The 22,689-nt window shown below is 35.6% G+C and overlaps 1 protein-coding gene across 2 annotated transcripts in view; it reads right to left on the bottom strand.

The window, feature by feature from the left end:
- Galnt13 (polypeptide N-acetylgalactosaminyltransferase 13) overlaps positions 1 to 22,689 on the bottom strand; it is a 577,725-nt gene that overhangs the window by 22,961 nt on the left and 532,075 nt on the right. The window contains exons 11-12 of one of the 2 annotated variants that reach the window (XM_076569495.1): positions 22,345 to 22,443; positions 2,247 to 2,365 (exon numbers count right to left, since the gene is read on the bottom strand). In XM_076569495.1, coding sequence (XP_076425610.1) covers positions 2,336 to 2,365; positions 22,345 to 22,443 — 129 coding nt within the window. In that variant the 3' untranslated portion in view covers positions 2,247 to 2,335. Of the gene's footprint in view, positions 1 to 2,246; positions 2,366 to 22,344; positions 22,444 to 22,689 lie in introns of those variants that run through there. The other variant, XM_006974228.4, reaches the window with a different exon arrangement.

Raw genomic sequence — 22,689 nt, 5'->3', positions numbered from 1 at the left:
GATGCTTGCCTGGGATTCCAACTCTAAACCCCCTCCCCTACCTGTCAGTAATCTGAGAAATGCTAGAATATATAAGAACTGAAGGGTTGATTCACAGTGGGACTACAGGGTGCACCTTCTATGAGGTCACCATCCATGATAAAATGGGACTTTATGGTGATATTTTATTTGTACTGAAATGTGATTTTAATTGTATGTTAATAAATAAAGTTGCCCTGGGGTCAGACCTATTAGAGCCATAGCAAGAGCGTGGTGGTTAGAAGAGCTAGGTAGATTTCTGTGTATTCAGGGAAACAGCCAGTATTGGAGACATACGCCTTTAAGACCTGGAGGGCGGTACATACAGGCAGTGACAAGGCAGTCATGTGGTTGGGTTTACAACCAATGAGAAGGCAGAACAGAAAGAGTATTTAAAGACAGACAAACAGGAAGAAGCTCTCTCTTGGGGAAGCTAGGAGCACTGCAGGAGGTAAGATTTTAGCTCTGAGCTCTGACCTCTCTGATTTCTCTTTTACATTAGCTCTGTGTTTCTTATTTTAATAAGACGATTGGTTACACCTACAGGACTTTATGGTAAAATAGTTGTTGGGGGGGCACCAGTGCTCCTGTTACAACCCCTTGCCTGTGTTCTGTAAGAAAGTCCTATAAAAGTAATTGATCTCACCAAGTTGGATTTATTGCAGTCACATTTTGCTCAGTAAATTGGTGCCCTCTGGGGTGACTGGGCATTTGTTTGTATCTCTTAGGAAAAGTTAACAGACGGGTGAAATGTTTTAAAACCACAGAACACCCAGGACTCAATCTAGGCAAATGGCTAAGGGAAGGAATGATTCTCAGGAAGGTTTCTGAGGCAGAGGCATTTTTGACACCTTGATTTCAGCCTCCAGAATAACAATCTTCTGTTGTTTTAAGACAGTGTGTTGTAACAATTTGTTACAGCAGTCCTAAAAAACTAGCAGATCTTATGATCCTGATGTGGGCTAAAGGATCGTAACGGCCATCAGTTTTCCAAACTGTTCTTCAACAATTTACATAGAAATCTGAGTTTATCCATCCATCCATCCATACATACATACATACATCCTTCATTTCTTATGGTACTAAAAATTGAAGCTAAGTCCCTTCACATATTAGGCCAGTGGCTCTCAGCCTGTGGATCACAAACACATTGGCAAATCTCTATCTCTAAAAAAATTATCTATATTATGATTCATAACAGTAGCAAAATTACAGTTATGAAGTAGCAACAAAAATAATCTTATGGTTGGGGGTCACCACAACATGAGGAATTGTATTAAAGGGTCACAGCATTAGGAAGGTTAAGAACCACTGTACTAGGCAAATATTGTATAGCCAAGCCACATTCCTAGTATGAAGCATGAGATTTAGAGTTTAAATGAGTTGAATCAACTAAAAATAGTTAACAGCTGGTAGTTATATTTTCCCAAAGCATCGTGTCACCAGCGTCGTCATCATTTTCTGTTGAGATTCTTCTTCAGAAGGTGGTTTGTTTTTGCTGTGACTAGGTACATTACCTGACATTAGGATATTTTTTACTGAGGTCAGATGGCCTCCTGTGCCTGAAGTGATGTCCTTAAAGGAATAAAATACACATAGTATGGCAGTTCATTCAAACCTCAATTCTCTTCATTCTCAAGACATTTATTTCAGAGAAGGTAAGCAAATTTTTATTACTTCATATAAATATATCATTTGTTCTAATTTGAGTGAGTTATAAAAATGATCTGTTCTTTATTATCTTAATGCTTTTATTTCACAGTATGAAATACTGAGTTCCTATTTTTGAAATAACGTTTAAAATCCTGATATATACATATACACACATACATGTATGTATGTATTTCACTCTTTTTAATTTATACCCTTTACTGTCGTTTTTAATCTTAAATCTCTAGCTTAAGAGGCTGAAGTTAAACTTGGTACTAACATCACAAGCTCCAAAGGAGATTTGTTAATTCCTACACAATGCCTTCAGCAAACAGTTTGGGAGCTGGGCGCCCTCTGCTGGTTTTGAATTGCCAGAGTTGTAGTTTTTTTTTTTTTTTTCTTTCCTCTCTCTTATTCTTAGATGAACATTAGATAAACAGATATTGATTTTGTTTTATCCATCGATTTTGATAACTTTGGACTTGACAAATAAATTTTGAATAAACACAAAACATTCAGTATGTATTCAAACAGTCTACAGTATATAGGAATTAGCTTTATTATATAAGTTGTGATTTCCCCGTATTTAGTTTCTATTTTATAAAATGCTTCCTGTTGCAGTCTTTGGAGTGGTGTTTATTATAGAATTTCTCAGCTTGAGGGTTGTTCATGTATTATATGCCGGTTGCTTCACTTTCTAGATGAAAAACACAAAGGCACAAATGTGACAGAATTAAAACACAATAAGCCCATCCTTAGCTCTCGGCTACCATTCTTCCCAGTTATCACACTGCCCCCTATATCTATCTGAATCACAGTTTAGTTAGCTAGACTTCACACACTCTGGTGGCTCTCTTTAGATATTTTGAGTGCAGGTAGTATTTGAAATCAGTCAATAAACATCCAGAAAAATAAAGTATAAGATAAAACACCTATGTAGAAAAAAATGTACTCAAATAAAAAAGAGAGAATATTGTGTAGTAAAAAATTAGGCTTTTCAGAAGATACAATTTATTTCTTAAAACATTCTCTCTCTCTGTCTTCCTCTGTGGCTCTGTATGTGTGTCTCTGTCTCTCATCTCTGTCTCTCTCTGTATGTCTCTGTCTGTCTGTCTGTCTGTCTGTCTGTCTGTCTGTCTGTCTGTCTCTCTCTCTCTCTCTCTCTGTGTGTGTGTGTGTGTGTGTGTGTGTGATTTTTGGCTATCTTGAAGTAAGCACAGATGGACTGTAGCTCCTCGGTGAAGCTGTTCAGGAAAGATTTCCCCAGGTGATGCCTTTTCCTAAGCCCTAATTAACTCAAGCTTCATGTGTAGACTGTTAGCTCAGTGGCTTCAGAGGAGCATAATATCTTTCACTCCCAACTGTACTCGTTATGGGAGCCTTACATATTTAGATAATACCTACGGTGCATTACAACTTTAATGCTCTGAAATTCTATCACTAAAAACAGGATGGGGTGGGTGGGTCCATCTGTAAGGTACTTGATGTGTCAGCATGTAGGACTGAGTTTGAGCCCCAGTATCTGCATACAAAGCCAAGTGTGGTGATGGATAATTGTAACATCATTGCTAGGGAGAAGACAGGCAGTTCCCTGGGGCTCACTAGCCACCCACTCTAGCTTAAGTGAAGAAGCCCAGGTGTCAGGGAGAGACCCTGTTTCAAAAATCAAGGTGGATGGCTCCTCAGGAATAATGATGTCAATGGTTGATCTCTAGCATCCAGAAGCATGGGTCTGCATGCGCACACAGATATGCACATACTTGCATATACATACAGTCCTGTGCACACACAAAAACAGGATGTGGATGTGTGCACTAATGCAATGACCTCATCTTGTCTTCAGCATCACTGGTAAAATCTTAATGCCTGCTCCTTTCTTCTCTGTGTAACTTTATATAACATGTTGTTCTTTTTTGTACGCCTAGCAAATCATCTTATTCATCTTTCCTGATACACTGTGTATGGAATCTTCCCACTCCATTTTGCCAAGGAAAATGGAGACCAACATTCCTTTATTTTTTTTTTCCATTGAGTCTATATGAACATGCTTTACTGGACAGCTTATCTTCAATGTGCCACAGATAGATAGATATCATCTCTGTATACTTTGGTATTGGAAATGTGGAAATAAAGGGCTTTGGAAAATGGGCTTTGAGATGCATTACTTTCTAGAACTAGATATCAGGACTGAAAAGCCTTGGTTTCTTAACAAGTGATAGGGATGCCTTATGTTTGGCGGCTGTATTCAAGATCAGATAAGGAAATTCACCCATATAAGGTATAAAAACAAGAAGACTTCAAGAAATATCTGAATAGTAGTGATCATCTGTGGTACAGTCAAGCAAAATATTTGGTTGCATCCTATCTTAAAATTTCCATTAAAATGCTACGTTTATTATACAAAACCTTACTCTCCCAATGACAGTACCAAGACTGTGCCGATCTCTTTAGAAACTTCTAAGAAGAAGCTGCTACTAGTCCAATAATTTCTGACTACACTGGGGTGAAAACCATCTGTCTTTGAAATCTCTGACTTCACTTTGTAGAAAACAGAACACGAATATAAGATAGCATAATAGGCAGCACACATTAAACCAATAAAACTATGATTTTTATGTTTCCACTCTAGGTAACTATTAAAGTCTCCCATTTAAAATAATATTGATATAAAATCTATGTATTCTTACTTTTGTATTCCCCCATAAATGGTTTAAAAATATCCATATTTTGTTACTTCATAATTAATGAATGTAAGTAACAAAGTTAAGTCCAAATGAGAATCTTTTCCAAACTATTTCCAATGAGGTCTCCTTGTATTTGCAGATGTTGCTTGATTGTGATTGTAGTACAATGTACAGATGGCACAAGGTTCTTATGCTCTGGTGTACTGTCCTACATAAACTCCTTCCCTTGAGTATGAGGTTGTGACTATGACAGAGAAGCCACTCTAGGGTGGTGTTATGTAAGATGTTATAAAAGAGCTCAAACTAGACAGCAGTGTAGATTCTACTGCTTGTGGATGATTTGACTGTTTGAAAGAAGCCCATGTGGCAAAGAGCTGAAGGTAGGCTCTCTCTGTGGAGAGACTTACTGGCAGGAAGCTTCAAAACAGAGGAAAAAGATGAGGTCAGTCCTATGCTTACAAGAGATTGATTTTTGACAATAAATAGAAAGCCTAGAAAGTAATCAACAGCTTCCATAGCTTCCCTCAAAATCCTGACTATAGATATGTGAGACTTAGAGCCAATTCAGGCACCTGAATTTTAAAATTTCAGAATTGTGTCAGATTTTAGACAAACCATTTATGCGTTTGTTAATAGCTGAATTCATCACATAGGCGTGTATGAATGAAAACTTTCCCTCTATTTAAGCTGCCTCCAACTGTTTTCTGTGTATTTGTTGTATAAAACTTCTGTAATAAATTAGCATCACTACTACTAAAGTAATTTTTTGAAACATGGTCTTTCTATGCCTTCCTGGCTGCCTGGATTTGCTATGTAGACCAGGATGGTCAAATTATTTTCTTGATGCTATGTTTTCTAATTTTTTCAAAGTTCTATTATTTCTTAAGTATTATTTGCAGAAGAAGAAGAGTAAACCCATGGGTAGAATAGTGTTTACTCATGGGCAGCAATTCTCTCTCTCTCTCTCTCTCTCTCTCTCTCTCTCTCTCTCTCTCTGTCTGTCTCTCTCCTCTTAGGACTCTGTCATTTCTGTCATTGGTTAGGGCCATGGCAAAGCATGTCATAAAAAAAGAAAAGCAGATGCTCCACAAAGGAAGGTGATGCACCTTTCCCTTTAATAATGTTATTAGAATGAATGTAATTCAAGGCCATGGCTGGGCCTCCATGTGGAGTAAAAACATCATACATCATACAGAAACAATGATATTTATGGAGATTTAATCACAAATGAAAGAAGTAGAAGGATGATAGATAGATAGATAGATAGATAGATGATAGATAGATAGATAGATAGATAGATAGATAGATAGACAGACAGTTAAACAGATATATTAGCTCCTATCAGAAGAATGGAGGTGAGAACAGGAGGCCAGAGGAGTAATTTCAGAGACCAGCCACCCTTCATCTTAAGGATACCCTTTAGCATTCCCTCAGAGGAGTCTTGGACTATTCTCATAAAAAGGTGTGGTGGTTTGAACAGGAATGGTCCTCATAGGCTCAAATATTTGAATACTTGGTCTTTAGGGAGTAGCACTACTTGAGAAACATTAGAAGGTGTGGCCTTGGAGGAAGTGTGTCACTGGTGGGGGCTTTGGAGTTTCAGAAGCCAAATGACTCTCTCTTCTATTCCTGTTGACTGGGGATCCAGATGTAGAATTTTCAACTACCTCTTCAGCACCGTGTTTGCCTGCATTCAGTCATGCTTCTCACCATGATAATTAACTAAACCTCCAAAACTATAAGCCAGCCTCAATTAAATGTTTTCCTTTATAAGAGTTTTCATGGTCATGGTGTCTCTTCACAGTAATAGGACACTGACTAAGACAGAAGAAAAGGTCTGTCTTTTTATAAACTTTTAAGGATAGCAGGAAATTTCCTATCATATGATTTAGTTCAGAATAGTGTATGTGACAGGGGTGTGGAAAAACCAACTCCATAAAGTTAGAGCTGTAAGTCATATCACAGACTGCTTAACTATGGAGAGAGCACTAGCTAGATGCAGAGAGGTATGACCTCATTCAGGCTATAGGACAAGGCCTAAAGGCACAGGATATGTTCTAGCAGATTAGCAGATATATAACCTTTAAAGTCCATATATATATATATATATATATATATATATATATATATATATATATTCAATTGCTGTGATAAAACACCATGACCAAAAGCAAAGCAACTTGGGAGAAATGAGTTTATTTTAACTTACACTTGCTCATCATGGACTAACACAGGTAAATCAGGGCAGAAGTTCAAGCATGGCAGGAACCTGGATGTAGGAAATGATTCAGAGGCCATGCAGGAATGCTATTCACTTGCTTGCCTTTGTCATAGCACCCAGGACCACTAGCTCAGGAGAAGCACCGCCCACAGTGATTCAGGCCCTCCTACATCAACCATCAATCAAGAAAATGTACCACAGACTTGCCCACAGGGCATTTTGACCAGTCATTTTCTCTTTTGAGCTTCCTTCCTTCAAAATGACTTTAGCTAGTATCATATTAACATAAAAGTACTTGGTATGTATGTGTATCTATGTAAATTGTCTGTTTAATGATAAAAAATTAATGATAAGCAAATCTATGTTTTATGAAGATTATTTAATTGCTATTTTTGTAACATTTATCTTTAAAGAATTTCACTCATGATCATAAGATCATTTCCTCAAATGATTATCTGACATATAATTAGATAAATTACTAAATATGGAAAGTCTCAAAAGTCAAATTATAATACTTATATGATATAAATACATTACTTGCTATTTATTATTTACACCTACCTCACACCTGTAAAGGCAGACTACACTTTAGACACAATTTAAACTGTTAACTTCTTAACTCAACTCATTATTTCTTCAGGTAAAAAAAATACTAATTTTTTCTTGGTAGTTCCAAGCTTAAAGATTTCTGATTTACTTATGCCATTCAGCATTGTTGGATACAAAGAGAACATTTCTTCACCTCTAGATTCCTCCATATGTAAGCAGTTGATCAGAGAGATGATCCCAAGAAAGATCAGTACTGGATTAGGAAAAGTCAGCAGCCAATAAATGGCACATTATCAAAGCATCAGACGATGTATAGTCCTGCTGGGAGTATCCTCAACTAGTGTAGAAAGGTCGCCTCAGGGTGTATAAGCTCAATCCATCTGTCTTAAATTTATTTGGTGTATGTGCTTATCTGTGTAGTTGAGGGGAATAGAATTGAATATTTTCCTAGGTGTGCCTAGGTTAGCAAAGTGACCTCTGGTACTAAAAACACTTAGCCAATGGAGCAAAGGAGTTGGCATTCTGATGCTGAGCTGGAATGCAGTGGAATATGAGAAAATAAACAGCATTTGAATGTGCATCTGTGTACTAGACTCTAATCAAGTTTACAGTTGTAATTTAAACTATATTGAATATTGCAACCCCGAGTGTGTCAGTTGGTAGACTACTTGCTTAGCATGTAGGAGTCCCTGGAAACAATCTCTAGCATCTACCAACACACAGGGCATGGTGATGGACACCTGGAGCATCAGTTGTCAAGGGATGGAGAAAAGATAATCAAAAGTCTGAAGTTCAGAGTCATTCTAATATTATAATATAACAAGATCCCTATATTTGAAAATTTCAGTTTCTGATTTAGTGTCTTGACTCACTAAATGAATAGAAAGTTTTTATATCTTTGGTAGTTTGATTAGACCATGACAATTTCTGCCACCCAGAAATGGCAGAGCATCTACTGCTAATAATGTGGAGACAACAGACTGAACTCACTGGCATGGCAACTTCTCAAAATTCTTTTGATCATTCCATGGTTACAATGACTCTAAGATGTAGCCCTGATTTTTTGTAATAAAATAAAACAAAATCACTTTGGAATGGTACAACTATAAGTATGCATTTTATCTTTTCAGATAAAATAAACATCACAAATCTTCTTAGGGAATTGCAACTGGAAGGTTGCAGTGGATCTGCATCTAACCAGTAGACTTTCATTAGAAGATTAAGAATTTCCATTATAATAGACTCTAGGCAGTTCCCATGGTAACTCACCCAAGCCTTTTTCCTATACTGGAAAGATATCATTTCTGTACATACCACATGTAGTTTCTTGCTTTGTATTGGATCAAACCTTTTGATAACAGAATAAAAGAAATGAACTGAAAAAAATGTTCTGTGTTCTGTCCCTGCTTGCTGTGAAATTGTACTTGGGCACCAAGCACCAAGAATAAAAAAGCCTTTTTCATTTGGGCTGTATTCACCATGTAATTTTTTAATAACAAAAGTGCATGTCCAAGTGTTTGTGTGAGGATTATTACAAATAGTTTGCAAGTTATCATTCCACCATCTTTCTACTCTAGCCTTTTTCTGTTTTGTACCTTTAAGTGAAATTTCCCTTCCTGACATTTATATTTCATTACAAATAGTCTCTCTATTTATAAACTCAACTTTCCACTGTCCAGCTCAAGACCTGCAATTCAGATCATGGCAGTTACTCTGCTGTTGTTTCCTATGCTCTATTCTTTTCTTGTTTGCTACTTTGTGAAATCTCTTAGACAATGAACTTAGTCAAACCGGGTTCTGAATGCCCCTTTTCTTTCTATGTTCTTCCCTACCAAAATATAGGTAGGTAAGACATCACTTATGCTGAGTCTACATATCTCATATTTTATTCATTTAAGAAATGCTTAGATAAAATCTATTTTTTGCTATCTGGCTTATAATAAGATTCAAACTATATTTATATATATTATAGTTTATTATAATTATATATATATATATATATATATATATATAATTTAACAACATATTCACACAATTTAATTATATATGATAGAAAGCAATGGGATATAATCACTGATTTGATATATTTATATTTCTAGTTTTTATATTTAAAACAACAAAATGTCTATCAAACATACAATAAAATAGGTGTATAAAATGGGTAGATAATGAAACCACTTAAAATACAAACATTTGTCACTGAGAATGACTGCCAGTATGCAGAAATAATAAAATATCATGAGCAACATTTTTGAAATGATGGATAAATGATGTTTCTACCATTGACAAAGACTTAGTGTCTTAGACCTTTCTTCTAAAGTAATGGGATGTTTATGAACACTCCCCCCACACACAATGGTTTCTGGTGTTTCCCTTCTTAATTCCTATATTAGTTTCCTAGATCAGCTAAAATAAACTTGGAACTTGACATGTTAAAACCATATCATATATGCTCTCACGTTTTAAAAAGGAGACTTCACAGCCTCAAGTGTGTTTACCTAGGTGGAAACTGAGGCCTTTGTAGGAGCACAGCTCTCCTGAGGCTGCAAAGGGAGAATCTTGGTTTGCTTTTCCTAGCTTCTGACACCCATACACTACTGTCCATATCAAAAAATCCATAAGTGATTTTTTGGGATTTAAACATCAGGCGTAGTTGAACTTTCTTAAAGCTAGTATTTCAACATTAGCAATGTAAGGAATAGAAAGGTGTGTGGTGACCATGGCACAGCAAGGTCTGCCTTCATGGTTACAAAGCCTTGTCCTCCTGTGAACAGGAAAACCACAATCATCATTTGGTTTTGACCAACCAAATAACCTGGGTAGTGTGTCCACTTTGAGATTCTTGCCACATTCACCCAAGTCTGCAAGGTAGTTTTGACCACACAACAATCATGGATTTCAGAAAGTATGTGCATGTTTGAGAGTATCCTTTAGCATAACCAAAGAACCCTTGTGTAAGTATTTTCAGAGCATCAGTTTTATCATCTAGAAGGGATGAATTTTCTTTATATGTTTTGCCTGAAGTTTTGAAGCCTTCTCTTAAACACTAATAGGCTCTGGAGTAGCTTTGAAATTTCTGTTTCAATTAGTCTACTTGCTCAGACTTTCAATGAGCTAATTTTTTAAAGATAAGCTAATCTTTCCTTTCAAGAAGACATTACATCTTTTAAAAATATGTTATTTCTGGAGATAAGATAAATAGACATCCACAATTGGATGACAACAAAATGGTTAAAGATGCTGAGGGAACTATATATTGCTAAGAAAAAAAAAACATAAAAAAAGTTGCTACTCTGAGTTCAAATGGTGAGGGATTCTATATATTCTAAAAAGCAGTAAAAAATATAATACTGGATAGGAAGAGTAGGTTTCAACCATGGCCAAAGAAATAGAATTTGCAGGAGGGGAAAGCTGAGAAAGATTCTCAAATGGATATATAAAGAGCCAAGATTATCTTGAAACAATTAACAATGACATCTTTTTTTTTAAGTGTATTCCTTGTAAATAGTTGATAGTGTGAAGATTGTGTGAATCTGTGCAATAGATAATAACATTATAAAATGAAGGAAGAATAGGCCACACTATACAGAGCTTCAGCGTTCAGATAATTAATGCCTGGGGAACCTTTGAAGTTATTTTATTACTTATTCTGTATATTTTTTCAAAGTTTTGGTAGTGTTGCAAGCACTCACCATTTCATTACCTGGAGGAACACTGGAATCACAATGAAAACTATTGTAATAATTTGAAGGTGAGACTACCAAGGCCTGGACTTGAAAGTAGAATTATTAATGAGAAAAAGAAAAAAATAAATAGAAAAAGTAGTATGAAGAATTTAAGGGGCTTGCTCTCTAAGTTGGGGTAGTCAGGGACAATGCAAGATGCAAAAGGAAAGATAAGAATAGGGAGATTATAGGACAAAAGACTTGGAATAAAGGGTGAGGCAATTATAGGCACAGTTAGTATGAGGTTACTTTTGTTCTTTCCAATAGAAATATCCATTAGTCAGGCTTCATGAATTGGTGGACCCCCAGGAATGGGTAAGATGCTGTAGTCCCCTTAAGAGAATCAAGTTCCTGGAAAAAAATGTGAAGACTTAAAAGTCACCACTGTAACATGATAGTGATAGACTCACTGAGTAAAGACCTATCTAAGGCATTGTTGATGCTGTTACAGCTGGTCCTTCTGATGTTTACTAGAGATGAAAAGAATTCTTGCTTTGAAAACTTAAGAATACATGGCTATATAGAACCCAGAATATCCAGGCCAAAGTGAAATGACTTTTCTTTACAGATGCCATTTATTATCTAGACTGTATACAATCAGCTTGATGACTATGTATCTCAAGGACAAATGATTGAGACAAGTTAGTATGTTGTGGAATGAATATTTGTGTTTCTACCTCCTTAACTTATATGTTCTGATATAATCCTCAGTGTTATAGTATTAGAAAATGGCATCCTTAGGAAGTGGTTATGTCATGAGAACTCTGTTATCATTAGTAGAACAAGTACCCTCATATAACAGATCCCGGGGATCTGGCTATTTCCCATCCAACATGTATAAAGATGGGCAAAGTGGTAAACCTGTGAATCAGAGAAAAAGCTGATGTCTTTTCTTTGGGTTTCCCCTCCTGCAGAATAAGTGGCAAATCTCTGCTGATCATAAGCCACCCAAGCAAGACGAATATCCTAGAAGCCAAACAAGCTCCATACAGCCAAAACCCCAGCCACAGGTTTTTCTCTTGCCTGCCAAGCACTAGAGAATAAAAGTCTATTGGGTAAGTTTCTCTTTTATAACAATGATAAGTCTGCTTTTCTTTATCTTGTGCACATCCAACTCATTTAAGCTTTTAATTAGTAGTAGATGCTCTGTCCTTGCTTAGAAGCCATTTAATTCACTCGCAAGTTTACTTTGTGAAATCACTTGTAACTTTCATTACACTCTTTGAAGTCTTTCAAAGGAGGCAAGTACTTTTCAAATGCTTCTAGGTAATTATGGTGGGTTCGGAAACAAAAGTTTTACTAGAAAAACATACCTACTGAGTTACTGTATTGATTATGATCTGAAAGTACATTAGAACACATTACTCAAGTATTTAAGCTTTTTCTGAGAGAATTCTGGTCTATAACGAAAGAAAGTATTTCTTCACTCTCACAAAATGTAATACACCTGCCCTAAAATCAGGTATTCTGAAACAGAATCAAAATTCAGGGAGGAGAAAATATTTGTATAAGTGTAGATAATATTTGAAAATCTTGTCCTTTACTTGGTGACAAAATGGGGTTTTAAGAGGTGTTTACACTTCCCTGATGGTTCAGAAATATTCACCATAATTAGTAACTCGGAATGCTTACACATGCATTCTAGAGGTCCCTAACTGGGTGGCTCTAGGGAGAAAAGAAATAAAAATGGATTTTATAAACTATGAATATTTCTTATCACTCTCCAAGCTTTTCTTTACAAAGAAGAGGTTGGTATGTATGGGGACTGGTTAATTTTTCCATTTTCACTAAATATATCATAATTCAAAGGTAAACGTTAATATTAAATTATTTTATTAATGCTGTTTTAAAAGTAAAATGGTAATTTTATAAATTCTATCTTCATTTTGTTTGTACCTAGCTAAATTATAATTTATGAAAATTTTAAGTAACATTTAGTTATCAATATTTAAGTGGAGATACATATCCAACATTACTGAAACTCAATTGCCAACTATTATGCTGACTTCTTTAAGATGGTAATATTATAATTTAAAAGCTCATCATTAAAAAAAATAGCAGTACAGTACAACAAGCTGGTTCAGGTGCTTGCTGCCAATGTGAAAAACCTGAATTTGTTTCCTGGAACCCATACAATGGAAGGCAAGAACAAATACCCACTACGGTCATCTGCTAAGCACCTATGAATCTTTCCATGTACACACACACAACACAGTAAATAAATGTTAAAAAAGTGTCTCTGAACCAATAAGAAAGGATAAAGGCAAAACATTTGAATGCATGTTATTTCAAGTCTATACATGAAAATATTAAGTAAATGGCAATCATAAAAATACTTGCTACACTTCTGACACAAGGTAATAACTATGTCCTGCAGTATACTTCCAAATGAGAAGAGAAAATCACCCTTCTCAAACCTCATACACACATAATCAAAACTATGAACTCTCAGGATCAACCACTGTGATCACACCCCCACAACTCTAAGGAGTATGATGAAAATTAGTGCAAGCACAATAAAGGTAAATTTTGGATGGAATCACACTATTCCCATTAAAGTTGTACCATGATGACTTGTCTTGCTCAGTCTTTACTCCGATTAAACTCATAAACATTTGAAAATGAGTTTCTCTTTATTCATACTTCTAATGTTGTTTAACACTTGATATTAAAAATTTATTTTTAAGTCTATATCCAGAGCAGGAAGTATGGATACTTATCAATTTTCAGGTAAAAGGACATAGAGCAGTGGTCTCAACCTAGGAGCTAAAGGACCCTTTCACAGGGATCACATATCAGATACAAGAAATCAGATTCATAACAGTAAGAAAATTAAAGTTATCAAGTAGCAATTAAAATAATTTTATGGTTGGAGGTCACCACAATATGAAAAACAATTAAAGAGCTTCAGCATGCAGAAGGTTGAGAACCATTGATATAGAATCTCTTCTAAGACAAGAAAATTGTGCAAATAATGTTAAATGTTAAACCCTGGGAGATCAAATTAAATTACAGTTCATGCATTAATATATATCTAGTGCAGGTTTAGATTATGTTAGTAAAAGGATATCTGATAGAAGACAAACTAAATTATTTGGAAATTTATGATTAGAGCAGAGTAGCCAAGTATATAAAAGCAGAACATAGCAAATATACCGTGGAAATATTGAAGATAATGTGGCATGTGCAGGGAGCGGGGAATTATCATATTGATACCCGAGCAAAAGAAATAACTGGGACATCAGAATATGGCAAGCAGAAGAGCCTACAGGAATAGTATAAGAGTTAGCTGAGTGTATCATCCAAAGCAATTTGGACTTTATTCTTGGAGCAGTGAAAGACTGATGAAGATTTTATTAAGGTTTGAAATCTAATATAGCATGAATGCTGTAGTCAGGGAAACCATGAGGTTTATTTAATATGTGGGTGAAAGAGGATACATAGTCCTGGATGTGAGGGGACTATGAAGTAGGATAAAAGAGACATTTATATAGACATGAAAATGCAAGGTGTCTACGGCATATACTACTTAAGGAGTTTCTATGTTAGATCTCAATTTTGAATGAGAGTGTGAGTTTGTAAAAAGATGAAAATTCACAGGAATTAAATGACCATATATCCCACAGCCTATCGGAGGGTATAGACATGCTAGTATTTCATTGAACTGCTCCCTGGATACTCTGGGATAATTTATAAGTTCTTTCATTTATAAAAATTATATCAAGTTCACAATGTTTTAGTTTTTGGAAAATGTTAGAGTCAAGATATCAAAACACAAAGTAAAAAAAAAAACTACAAGAAAAAGACTATCAAAAGCTGTAATAGAAAAAATATCAGCTCACCTCAAAGGTAAATCCATCAGAATACTTTGAGATCTATCATCAAAAACATTAAAAGCCAATGATGCATAGAATAGTAAGTTTCAAACCCTGAAACTAAATATTTGACAACTGAGATTGCAATATCTAGAAAAACCATCTTTTAAAACCAACCTACAGATAAGGACATTTTAAGACAGTCATAAATTTTGGCAGCTCATGACCACCAAGCCCTCCCTGTAGAAGATACTGAAAGCAATACTATAACTGAGGATTTTTTTTTTTTTTTGGTTTTTCGAGACAGGGTTTCTCTGTGTAGCTTTGTGCCTTTCCTGGAACTCACTTTGGAGAACAGGCTGGCCTCGAACTCACAGAGATCCACCTGGCTCTGCCTCCCAAGTGCTGGGATTAAAGGCGTGCGCCACCACCGCCCGGCTGAGGATTTTAAAATACAATTTCAACCACTGGGGCACAGGAAGAAAATATTTCACAATAGAACTAGATGAACAAAGGAGAACTAGGGAGAAATTCATCACAGTAATTCAGAAGAGCCTTGACTCCAAGAAGTGAGGTAAAAAATAACAATAATTCAGTCAACCACAAAAGTAATCATAGGAATTAGGAAACATCTCCCAGTAATAACTTTAATATAGAATGTCTTCTATCACTCAATAAAAGACAAACAGTAACTGATAAGATTTAAAAACTAGATCCATTGACAATGAGAAGATGGAAGTGCATGTATCAAACAAATGAAAGCCAAAACAAAGCTTGGATAGCTATTCTAGTATTTGATACAGTAGATTGTGAAGGAAAATTAGGCAGAAGAGATGAAGAAGACCACTACATATTAATACAAGTGATAATTTAGGAAGATGTAGCAATTGAAAAAATATATATGCATCAATTTTTAGGGCTTTTAATTTTATAGATCAAATGCTAATGGGCATAAAATTTAGACAGCTCTTGATACAGTAACAGAGAGTGATTTCTATAAACCACTAGGTATATCGTTTAAACTAAATTAAATAAAGAAACTTGAATTTAAAAAATCAATATCATGCATTAAAAGGACTCACAGCCACAGAATATTCTAGCTGAAACACACATAATATACATTCTTCTTACCATAACATGCAGCCATCTCTAAAATAGATTACCCTGTAGACCACAATACAAATTTCCATAATACAAAAACCTTTAAATAATTTCCTATATCTTCCCAGAAAATAGCAAAATGCGAGTAAAAAAATCAATACGAATACAAACTAATGAAATTTCAGAGGCCCCTGGAGAATGAAAAAATATACTCTTGAACTGACTGGAGAAATAAGGAGGATTTAAAATTTTCTAGAAGAAGATGTAAATGAAACCATAGCTAACCAGAACTTTGGGATATCACTAAAGCAATTCTAAGAGGACAGTTTCCAGTCATGAGGGCTACTGGCTAGCTTTCACGGTGTCAGAAAGTACAAGGCATGTTACTGGAAAAAACGCAATCAGTAGTCTTATGTGGCTTATGAACCGTGAAAACTACAAAGATGACTACCCTGGAATAATTATTCTCATTTGTGTAATAGTAGCAAAACTGTGTTGGGAATAACTAACAACTTTCTTATTAGATTTAAGGCTCAATTTAGAATATAGAGCTCCTGTGTGCTACTGTTGGCTGGGCTGAGAACTTGTGGCAGGTAGAACAGAAGCCTTAGGGTGGAATCTATCCTGAATAGACATAGTATTGAACTGCCACTAAATACTTACCTTTATAACTAACCCTAGATTAGTGCAGCTCTCAGTCCTCATGAGAGGAACTTGTGTTTGTAGCATATGTTAATTAGAGACTCACAATTGTTCAAAGTATGGATAATATGAGGCTGTGGAGGGTTCAACCCTAAACTGGACATTCTATATCATACACTGTCTGTCCAGGGTTCAAGTACCATGATAGAAAGGGTAGCAGAAAAAACATAAGGATGAGAAGAAAGGGAGGAAGCTAGGAAAATTTATGTTTTAGACACAGCATGGCTGATGCCCACATGAACTCACAAGACATGCCTGATATCAAGTAGCCAAAAATTTTAACATTTGACTAAGAGGGAGGATTGGATCACCCTAGGATGGGAAAATAGAACAGAGAGTTAGTGATGGAACAAGAGGATCAAATAAGAGAAGGAGGGAACAGGGGAAATAGGAGGAGGGACAGCTAAAACCAAAGGCCATTCGATGGGTTATATGGAACCTAATAACAGAAAAATTATTCCATTATCAATAGCTTATATAGTGAAATATTTACATTTTAATAAAGAGATGAAAGATCTCTACACAGAAAATGATACTTGACAATGGAAAGATTTCCAATGCTCATGGATTGGCATAGTATAGGTTATGATAGCACCTATGCTACCAAAAACAAATTCTACACACTCAACACACTATTCATCAAAATTCCAGCGATATCCTTCAGAGAATTACTTAAACCCACACTGAAATTCATAGAGAAGCACCAAAAACTTCAGATACACAACAGCAGAAACAGCAACTATAGAAGCATCACAATACCTGGTCTCAAACTGTACTATGGAGCTATAGTAATAAAAATATCATAGCAAAATAATTACCACAGCCAAATAAATTGACAGACTAAACTAGAGAAATAAACACCCTTACTATAGTGATGGAATCTCTGACAAAGTTGTCAAAAACACACATTGGAGAAAAGATAGGCTTTTCAACAAACTGTGTTAGCAAAACTGGATGGGCATATGTGAAGCAATAAAAAGGACCATATTTCTCAATCTGCACAAAATCAATTAAAATGGATTAAGGATCTTAATTAAGACTTAAAACTTAGCTGGGTGGTGGTTTTGCATGCCTTTAATTCCAGCACTCAGGAGGCAGAGGCAAGTGGATCTCTGTGAATTCGAGGCCAGGGTGGGCTACAGAGTGAGTTCCAGGAAAGGCACAAAGCTATACAGGAAAATACTGTCTTGAAAAACAAAAACAAAAACAAAAATCAATCAAACAAACAAAAAGACTTAAAATGGGAACTGCTAGGGCAAAGGTCTTGAAGATGAAGATGCCATCAAGACCTTTCTGAAAATGGCTTTAATAGCACAGGGAATAATCCCCCAAAATGACAAGTAGGATTTCATAAAATTAAAAAAAAAATTGAACTGAAGAGTTGTTTCTGTGGGTAATGGCACTTGCTTCCAAGACTGTTAATCTGAGTTTGATCCCAGGACCCACATAGAAGAAGATAACCTATTTCTTTTCCAAAATCACACCTGGCCTCCACATACATGCTGTGGCATATGCCCCTTACATAAATAAATGTTGTAATTAAAAGAAATCTTCTACGTACTCAGAAGCATGAAAAGAATCTACACAATGAGAGAAAAATCTTTACCAATTTTCTTCTTCTAGACATTAATATATAGAAATACAGAAGAATTAAACACCAACAAACAAATTATCCAGTAGAAAAATGAGCTGATGAATACAGAGTCCCCAAAGACATAAAAATATCCATTTAAATATTTGAATGTGTTCTGCATTTTATTTGATATAATTATCAGAGAAAAGCAAATTAACCTACATTAAGATTCCATCTAATCCCAATTAGCATGACTGTTATTCAGTGTTATTGAGGGTGTTGAAAAAGAGGAGTCTTTATACATTGATGGTGGGAATAGAAGTATGTGGTGGTTTGAAAGAAAATGGCCTGCAAAAGGAGTTTCAGTCTTAGGAAGTATGGCCTTGTTAAAGGAAGTGTATCACTGTAGGGATAGGCTTTGAGGTCTCTCTCATATATGCTCAAGCCACATCCAGTGTCTCAGTTCACTTCCTGTTGCCTGCAAGATGTAGGACTCTCAGCCACCTCTCAACACCATGTCTTCATGCACTTCACCATGTCCCACCATGATGATAATGGACTAAACTTCTGAAATTATAAGCTGTCACCTCAATGAACTGTTTTTGTTTATAAAAGTTGCTGTGGTTATGGTGTCTCTTCACAGCAATAGAAACCCTAAGACAAGAACATGTACAGTCATTATAGAAATATATATGGTGATCCACCAAAATATTTGAAAAAGTAGATTTACCCTGTGATCTAGCTACAACACTCCTAGGTATAAATCTGAAGGAGTCCAAGTAGCCTTTTCAAAGAGATCTCATAATCTGCTGCATTATTCACAATAGCTAAGATATAGAACCAGTCAGAAGTTTACCAATAGATTAATTGCTAAAGCAAATGTGTACATATGTACAATGGAATTTTTACTTATCTGTAATATGGGATGAAATTATGTTATTTATAGGAATATGGAGGTGAATATCACTATGAGCAGCAGAATAATTCAACTCATATATTCAATACTACAGATTTTATCTCATATGTGGTATGTGATTTAAGATATGAATTAGATGTAAGACATGAATTAGAATGGCATCTACTAATAGTGAAAAGAGTTCTAAAAGGAGAGGGAAGGAAGGAACAAGAAACTCCAGGGGAAGATAAAGGACATGAAACAGCAGGAATGTTTGGGGTGGGAATAGGACTAGTCAGAGTAGGAGAGGGGTGAGAGAACAGCAGGCTTGCAAAAAAGAGCGAAGTATAATGGCTAATGTGAAAATGATTAAAAATGTCATAGCAAATCCCAATACTTTGTGCAATCACTTAAAAATGTAAAGTAAGTTCAAGCATCAACATTCTTGAGAAAAGAGGTGCAGCTAGTTTCAGAAATGCAGCTGAGTGAGGGTGGCTCAAGCCTGTAAAACCAACACATAAGAGATGTAGGCAGGAAGACCAGGATTTCAAGGCCAGCCTTAGCTCCATGGGAAGCTCAAGGCCAACCTGGGCTACATGAGACCTCTTAAAAACAAACCAATAAGCAAATTCTGTAGAAATGCAAATGAAGTAAAAATATTTGGGTTTGTTATGACTTTTGTGTAAAAGCAGGATGGGGAGTATGAATACTTATATTGGCTAGAGGCTACTTGTAAAAATTCATAAGCAGATAACTATAAAAAATTGATGTTTCCATAGCAACATAAGAGAATAAAACATAAAAACAGAAAAGATAACCCAGAATAACAGCCTAAAATATGTTCCTTTCCTAAAGTAAGGAACTGAAAAATGTAAGCACATCTCTATTAAATAACTTAGAAATACTGAGTTTCATCAAAGCAAAAATCATCATAATAGAGTTTTATACATGGTTTATCTCTCTTATACTATTCAGTTTTTAGAATAAAAGAGAAATTTCTGCTAACCATGTAATGCTAAAGGATGCCCAGCATCTTTTTCTTATTGAGCATAAGCCTCTGAATGATGCTTTGTTTTTCCAGCTCTTTTTATTAATTTTTTCATTTATTTTGCATACCAACCACAGTTTCCTCCCCTCTTCTCCTCCCATTCTCTACCCCCACCTCTTATATATCCCCTCCCGTATCCATTCCTTCTCTGTCTCCTTCAGGAAGGGGCAGGCCTCCAATAGGAGTCAACAACAAAGCATGGCACATCAAATTGAGGCAGGACCAAGCTCCTCCCGCTGCATCTGCATCTAGGCTGGGCAAGGCAACTCAGCATGGGGAATAGGTTCCCAAAAGCCAGCTCAAGTGCCAGGAACAGGTCCTGATCCCACTGCTGGGAGCCCAGTGACCCCAGCTAAAACTCCTAACAGCAGTGGAAAGGGTGCCTGAACTGGTCTTATCAGCTGGGTGACTACCCTAATTGTCATTAGAGAGCCTTCATCAGGTAACTGATGGGAAGCAGATGCAGATATCCAGAGGCAAGCACTATGCTGGGTCAAGTGTCAGGAATCCTCTTGAAGAGAGGGACTAGAGATAATAAGAGCCAGGGGTGTCGAGGTCCATGATAGAACACACAGAGACAGCTAACCTGAGCTTCTGGGAGCTCACAAACTCTGGACAGAAAGCTAGGAAGCCTGCATGGGACTGACCTAGGCACTCTGCATGAGTGTGACAGTTGTTTTTCAAGTCTTTAAATTATTTTTTGGGATTATTATATAATAACATCATTTCCCCTTTTGTTTTCCTCCATCCAAGCCCTCATATCTCCCCTTGCTCTCTTTCTTCTTTAAATGTTATTACACATATTTTTGTGTGTATGTGTGTTACATATATGTGTGTTTGTATATACATAGACATATAAGTGTATCTAAGTTTATATATATTTCTAAGTATGTGAATACAACCTGCCCACTCTGAATAATAAGACTTGTAAATACATATTTTTAGAGCTGATCTGAATTGGTTATTTGAAAACATACTTAGAAATAATGATCAAGATAATGTCAGCAGGCCAGAATGAACTGCACATTCTGTATGCACCATGACACTTGAGTTGGATTATGAATCATGTATCTTTAGAAAAAAAATTGAATGAAATAATTTTCCTTATTGTGTAAGTAATAAAACATCAAAACTTAGTTGGTTATTTGTATTGATTGCTTTTTAGATTAAAAGGCTCTGAAATAAGTATATATGTATATTTATGAACATTACTAAATACTTATGTAAGGAGAACTATATTTGTTTGATTTCTAGTTTATTAAGTTTATAATGCAGAGATTATAGAATAACATATTTTGTACAGTTTTTAACAATCATTTTTCCCTAAATTGCTTTTATATTATCTTAAATAATTCCCTTTTCCCAAATGCAATAAATTATAAACTTGATTTTAAATATCTTCTTACTAGAACTGAAACTTGGAAACACATTAGTTAGGATTTTAATATTTTTGTTTTGTTCTTAATGGAGAAAGCTCCTTTTCACATTTCTTTAGTGTATCATGCAAGCTCTCTGTGAAGCAAGCTCCCCCAGTCAACTGGACTCATTTTCTTCTTGATTCATAGTACCAAAGTCAACATGTGTCACTGTAGAGAATGTTGACACATGCTGGACAGAATAGCTGTTGCAACCTCAATTCGCTTTGCCCACAAATGTTCCCACTGGCACAGAACTTTTTGCTGTTGTCTCCATCCATTCCTGTAGTCAGTTTGTTTATTGACTATCTGCTATCTCAGATTCAGCATTGTGATTGCAGTTCCCAGGAAAATTAAATGTGGCTTCCTAAAGTGGCTACGCATCAGAACTGCTGCAATACAGTGACTCACAAACAAGTGGTCTTCTGGTGTCTCTCCCAGAGAAACTTTTCAGTGCTCAAGGAAAACAGAAGATTCTTCCTTGTGCTCTGGTAGGAAATTCATACTAGATTTCTATCTGTCACTGTGCTGACTCATCCACTTTAATTTTTTTTTTGAAATTCAAAAACTCTTAGGAATTCTTATACACATAGAAATTAACAAACCAATTACAGAAAATCACCACTGGGAAAACACTGCAGTTGTAGAAACATTGTTTTCTTACTCAGTTAATGGCAAAGCACATTTAAACATATCATGATAAAATGAGATGTTTAAGTATACTGACTGTCTTCATTTAATATAGGCTTATTTTAAGTTTTGCTTTTTTCATTCAATCTGCGTTTTGGTCTTAAGATACTTGGGACAGTGAGATAGGCATAATTAGTTGTTGGTTGGAATGCCAGTTCATTTATTATTGACATGTAAACCAGAGCATACACTGATTGTTTTAACAGTATCCCTCCTCTCCTACCCCAAGTAAGGAGCCGAAAACAAAAGACTGTGTACCTGGTTACCTCCCATGCCATGGCAGTTGAATATACCCACTTTTTCATTTTCTTTGCGGCCCATGTTGTCTAAGCATTGATTGGTTTCAACATTTCTTATCTAAAGAGAACACACACAAAACGAGAGGGTCAAACAAATTCAAATACTTAAGCCATAAAGTCATTCTGATAATCATGAATTACGGAGTGTTAGCTAAATAATAAAAGTTTGTAAGAAAATTATTTTAAGAATGTGTTTTAAATATCACTTTATCTTTTTCTACCTATGATTAGGCTTAAACATCTTCCTAAACTTTTCCTAGCTAGAACTGGAACAATGTTGGTTTTGAGATTAGCATCTAATCAA

This window comes from Peromyscus maniculatus, chromosome 4 (genome assembly GCF_049852395.1).
Source record: "Peromyscus maniculatus bairdii isolate BWxNUB_F1_BW_parent chromosome 4, HU_Pman_BW_mat_3.1, whole genome shotgun sequence".
Taxonomy (NCBI): Eukaryota; Metazoa; Chordata; class Mammalia; order Rodentia; family Cricetidae; genus Peromyscus; species Peromyscus maniculatus.
The sequence above is the reverse complement of the archived record's forward strand: the minus strand, read 5'-3'. Positions and strand labels throughout refer to the sequence as shown.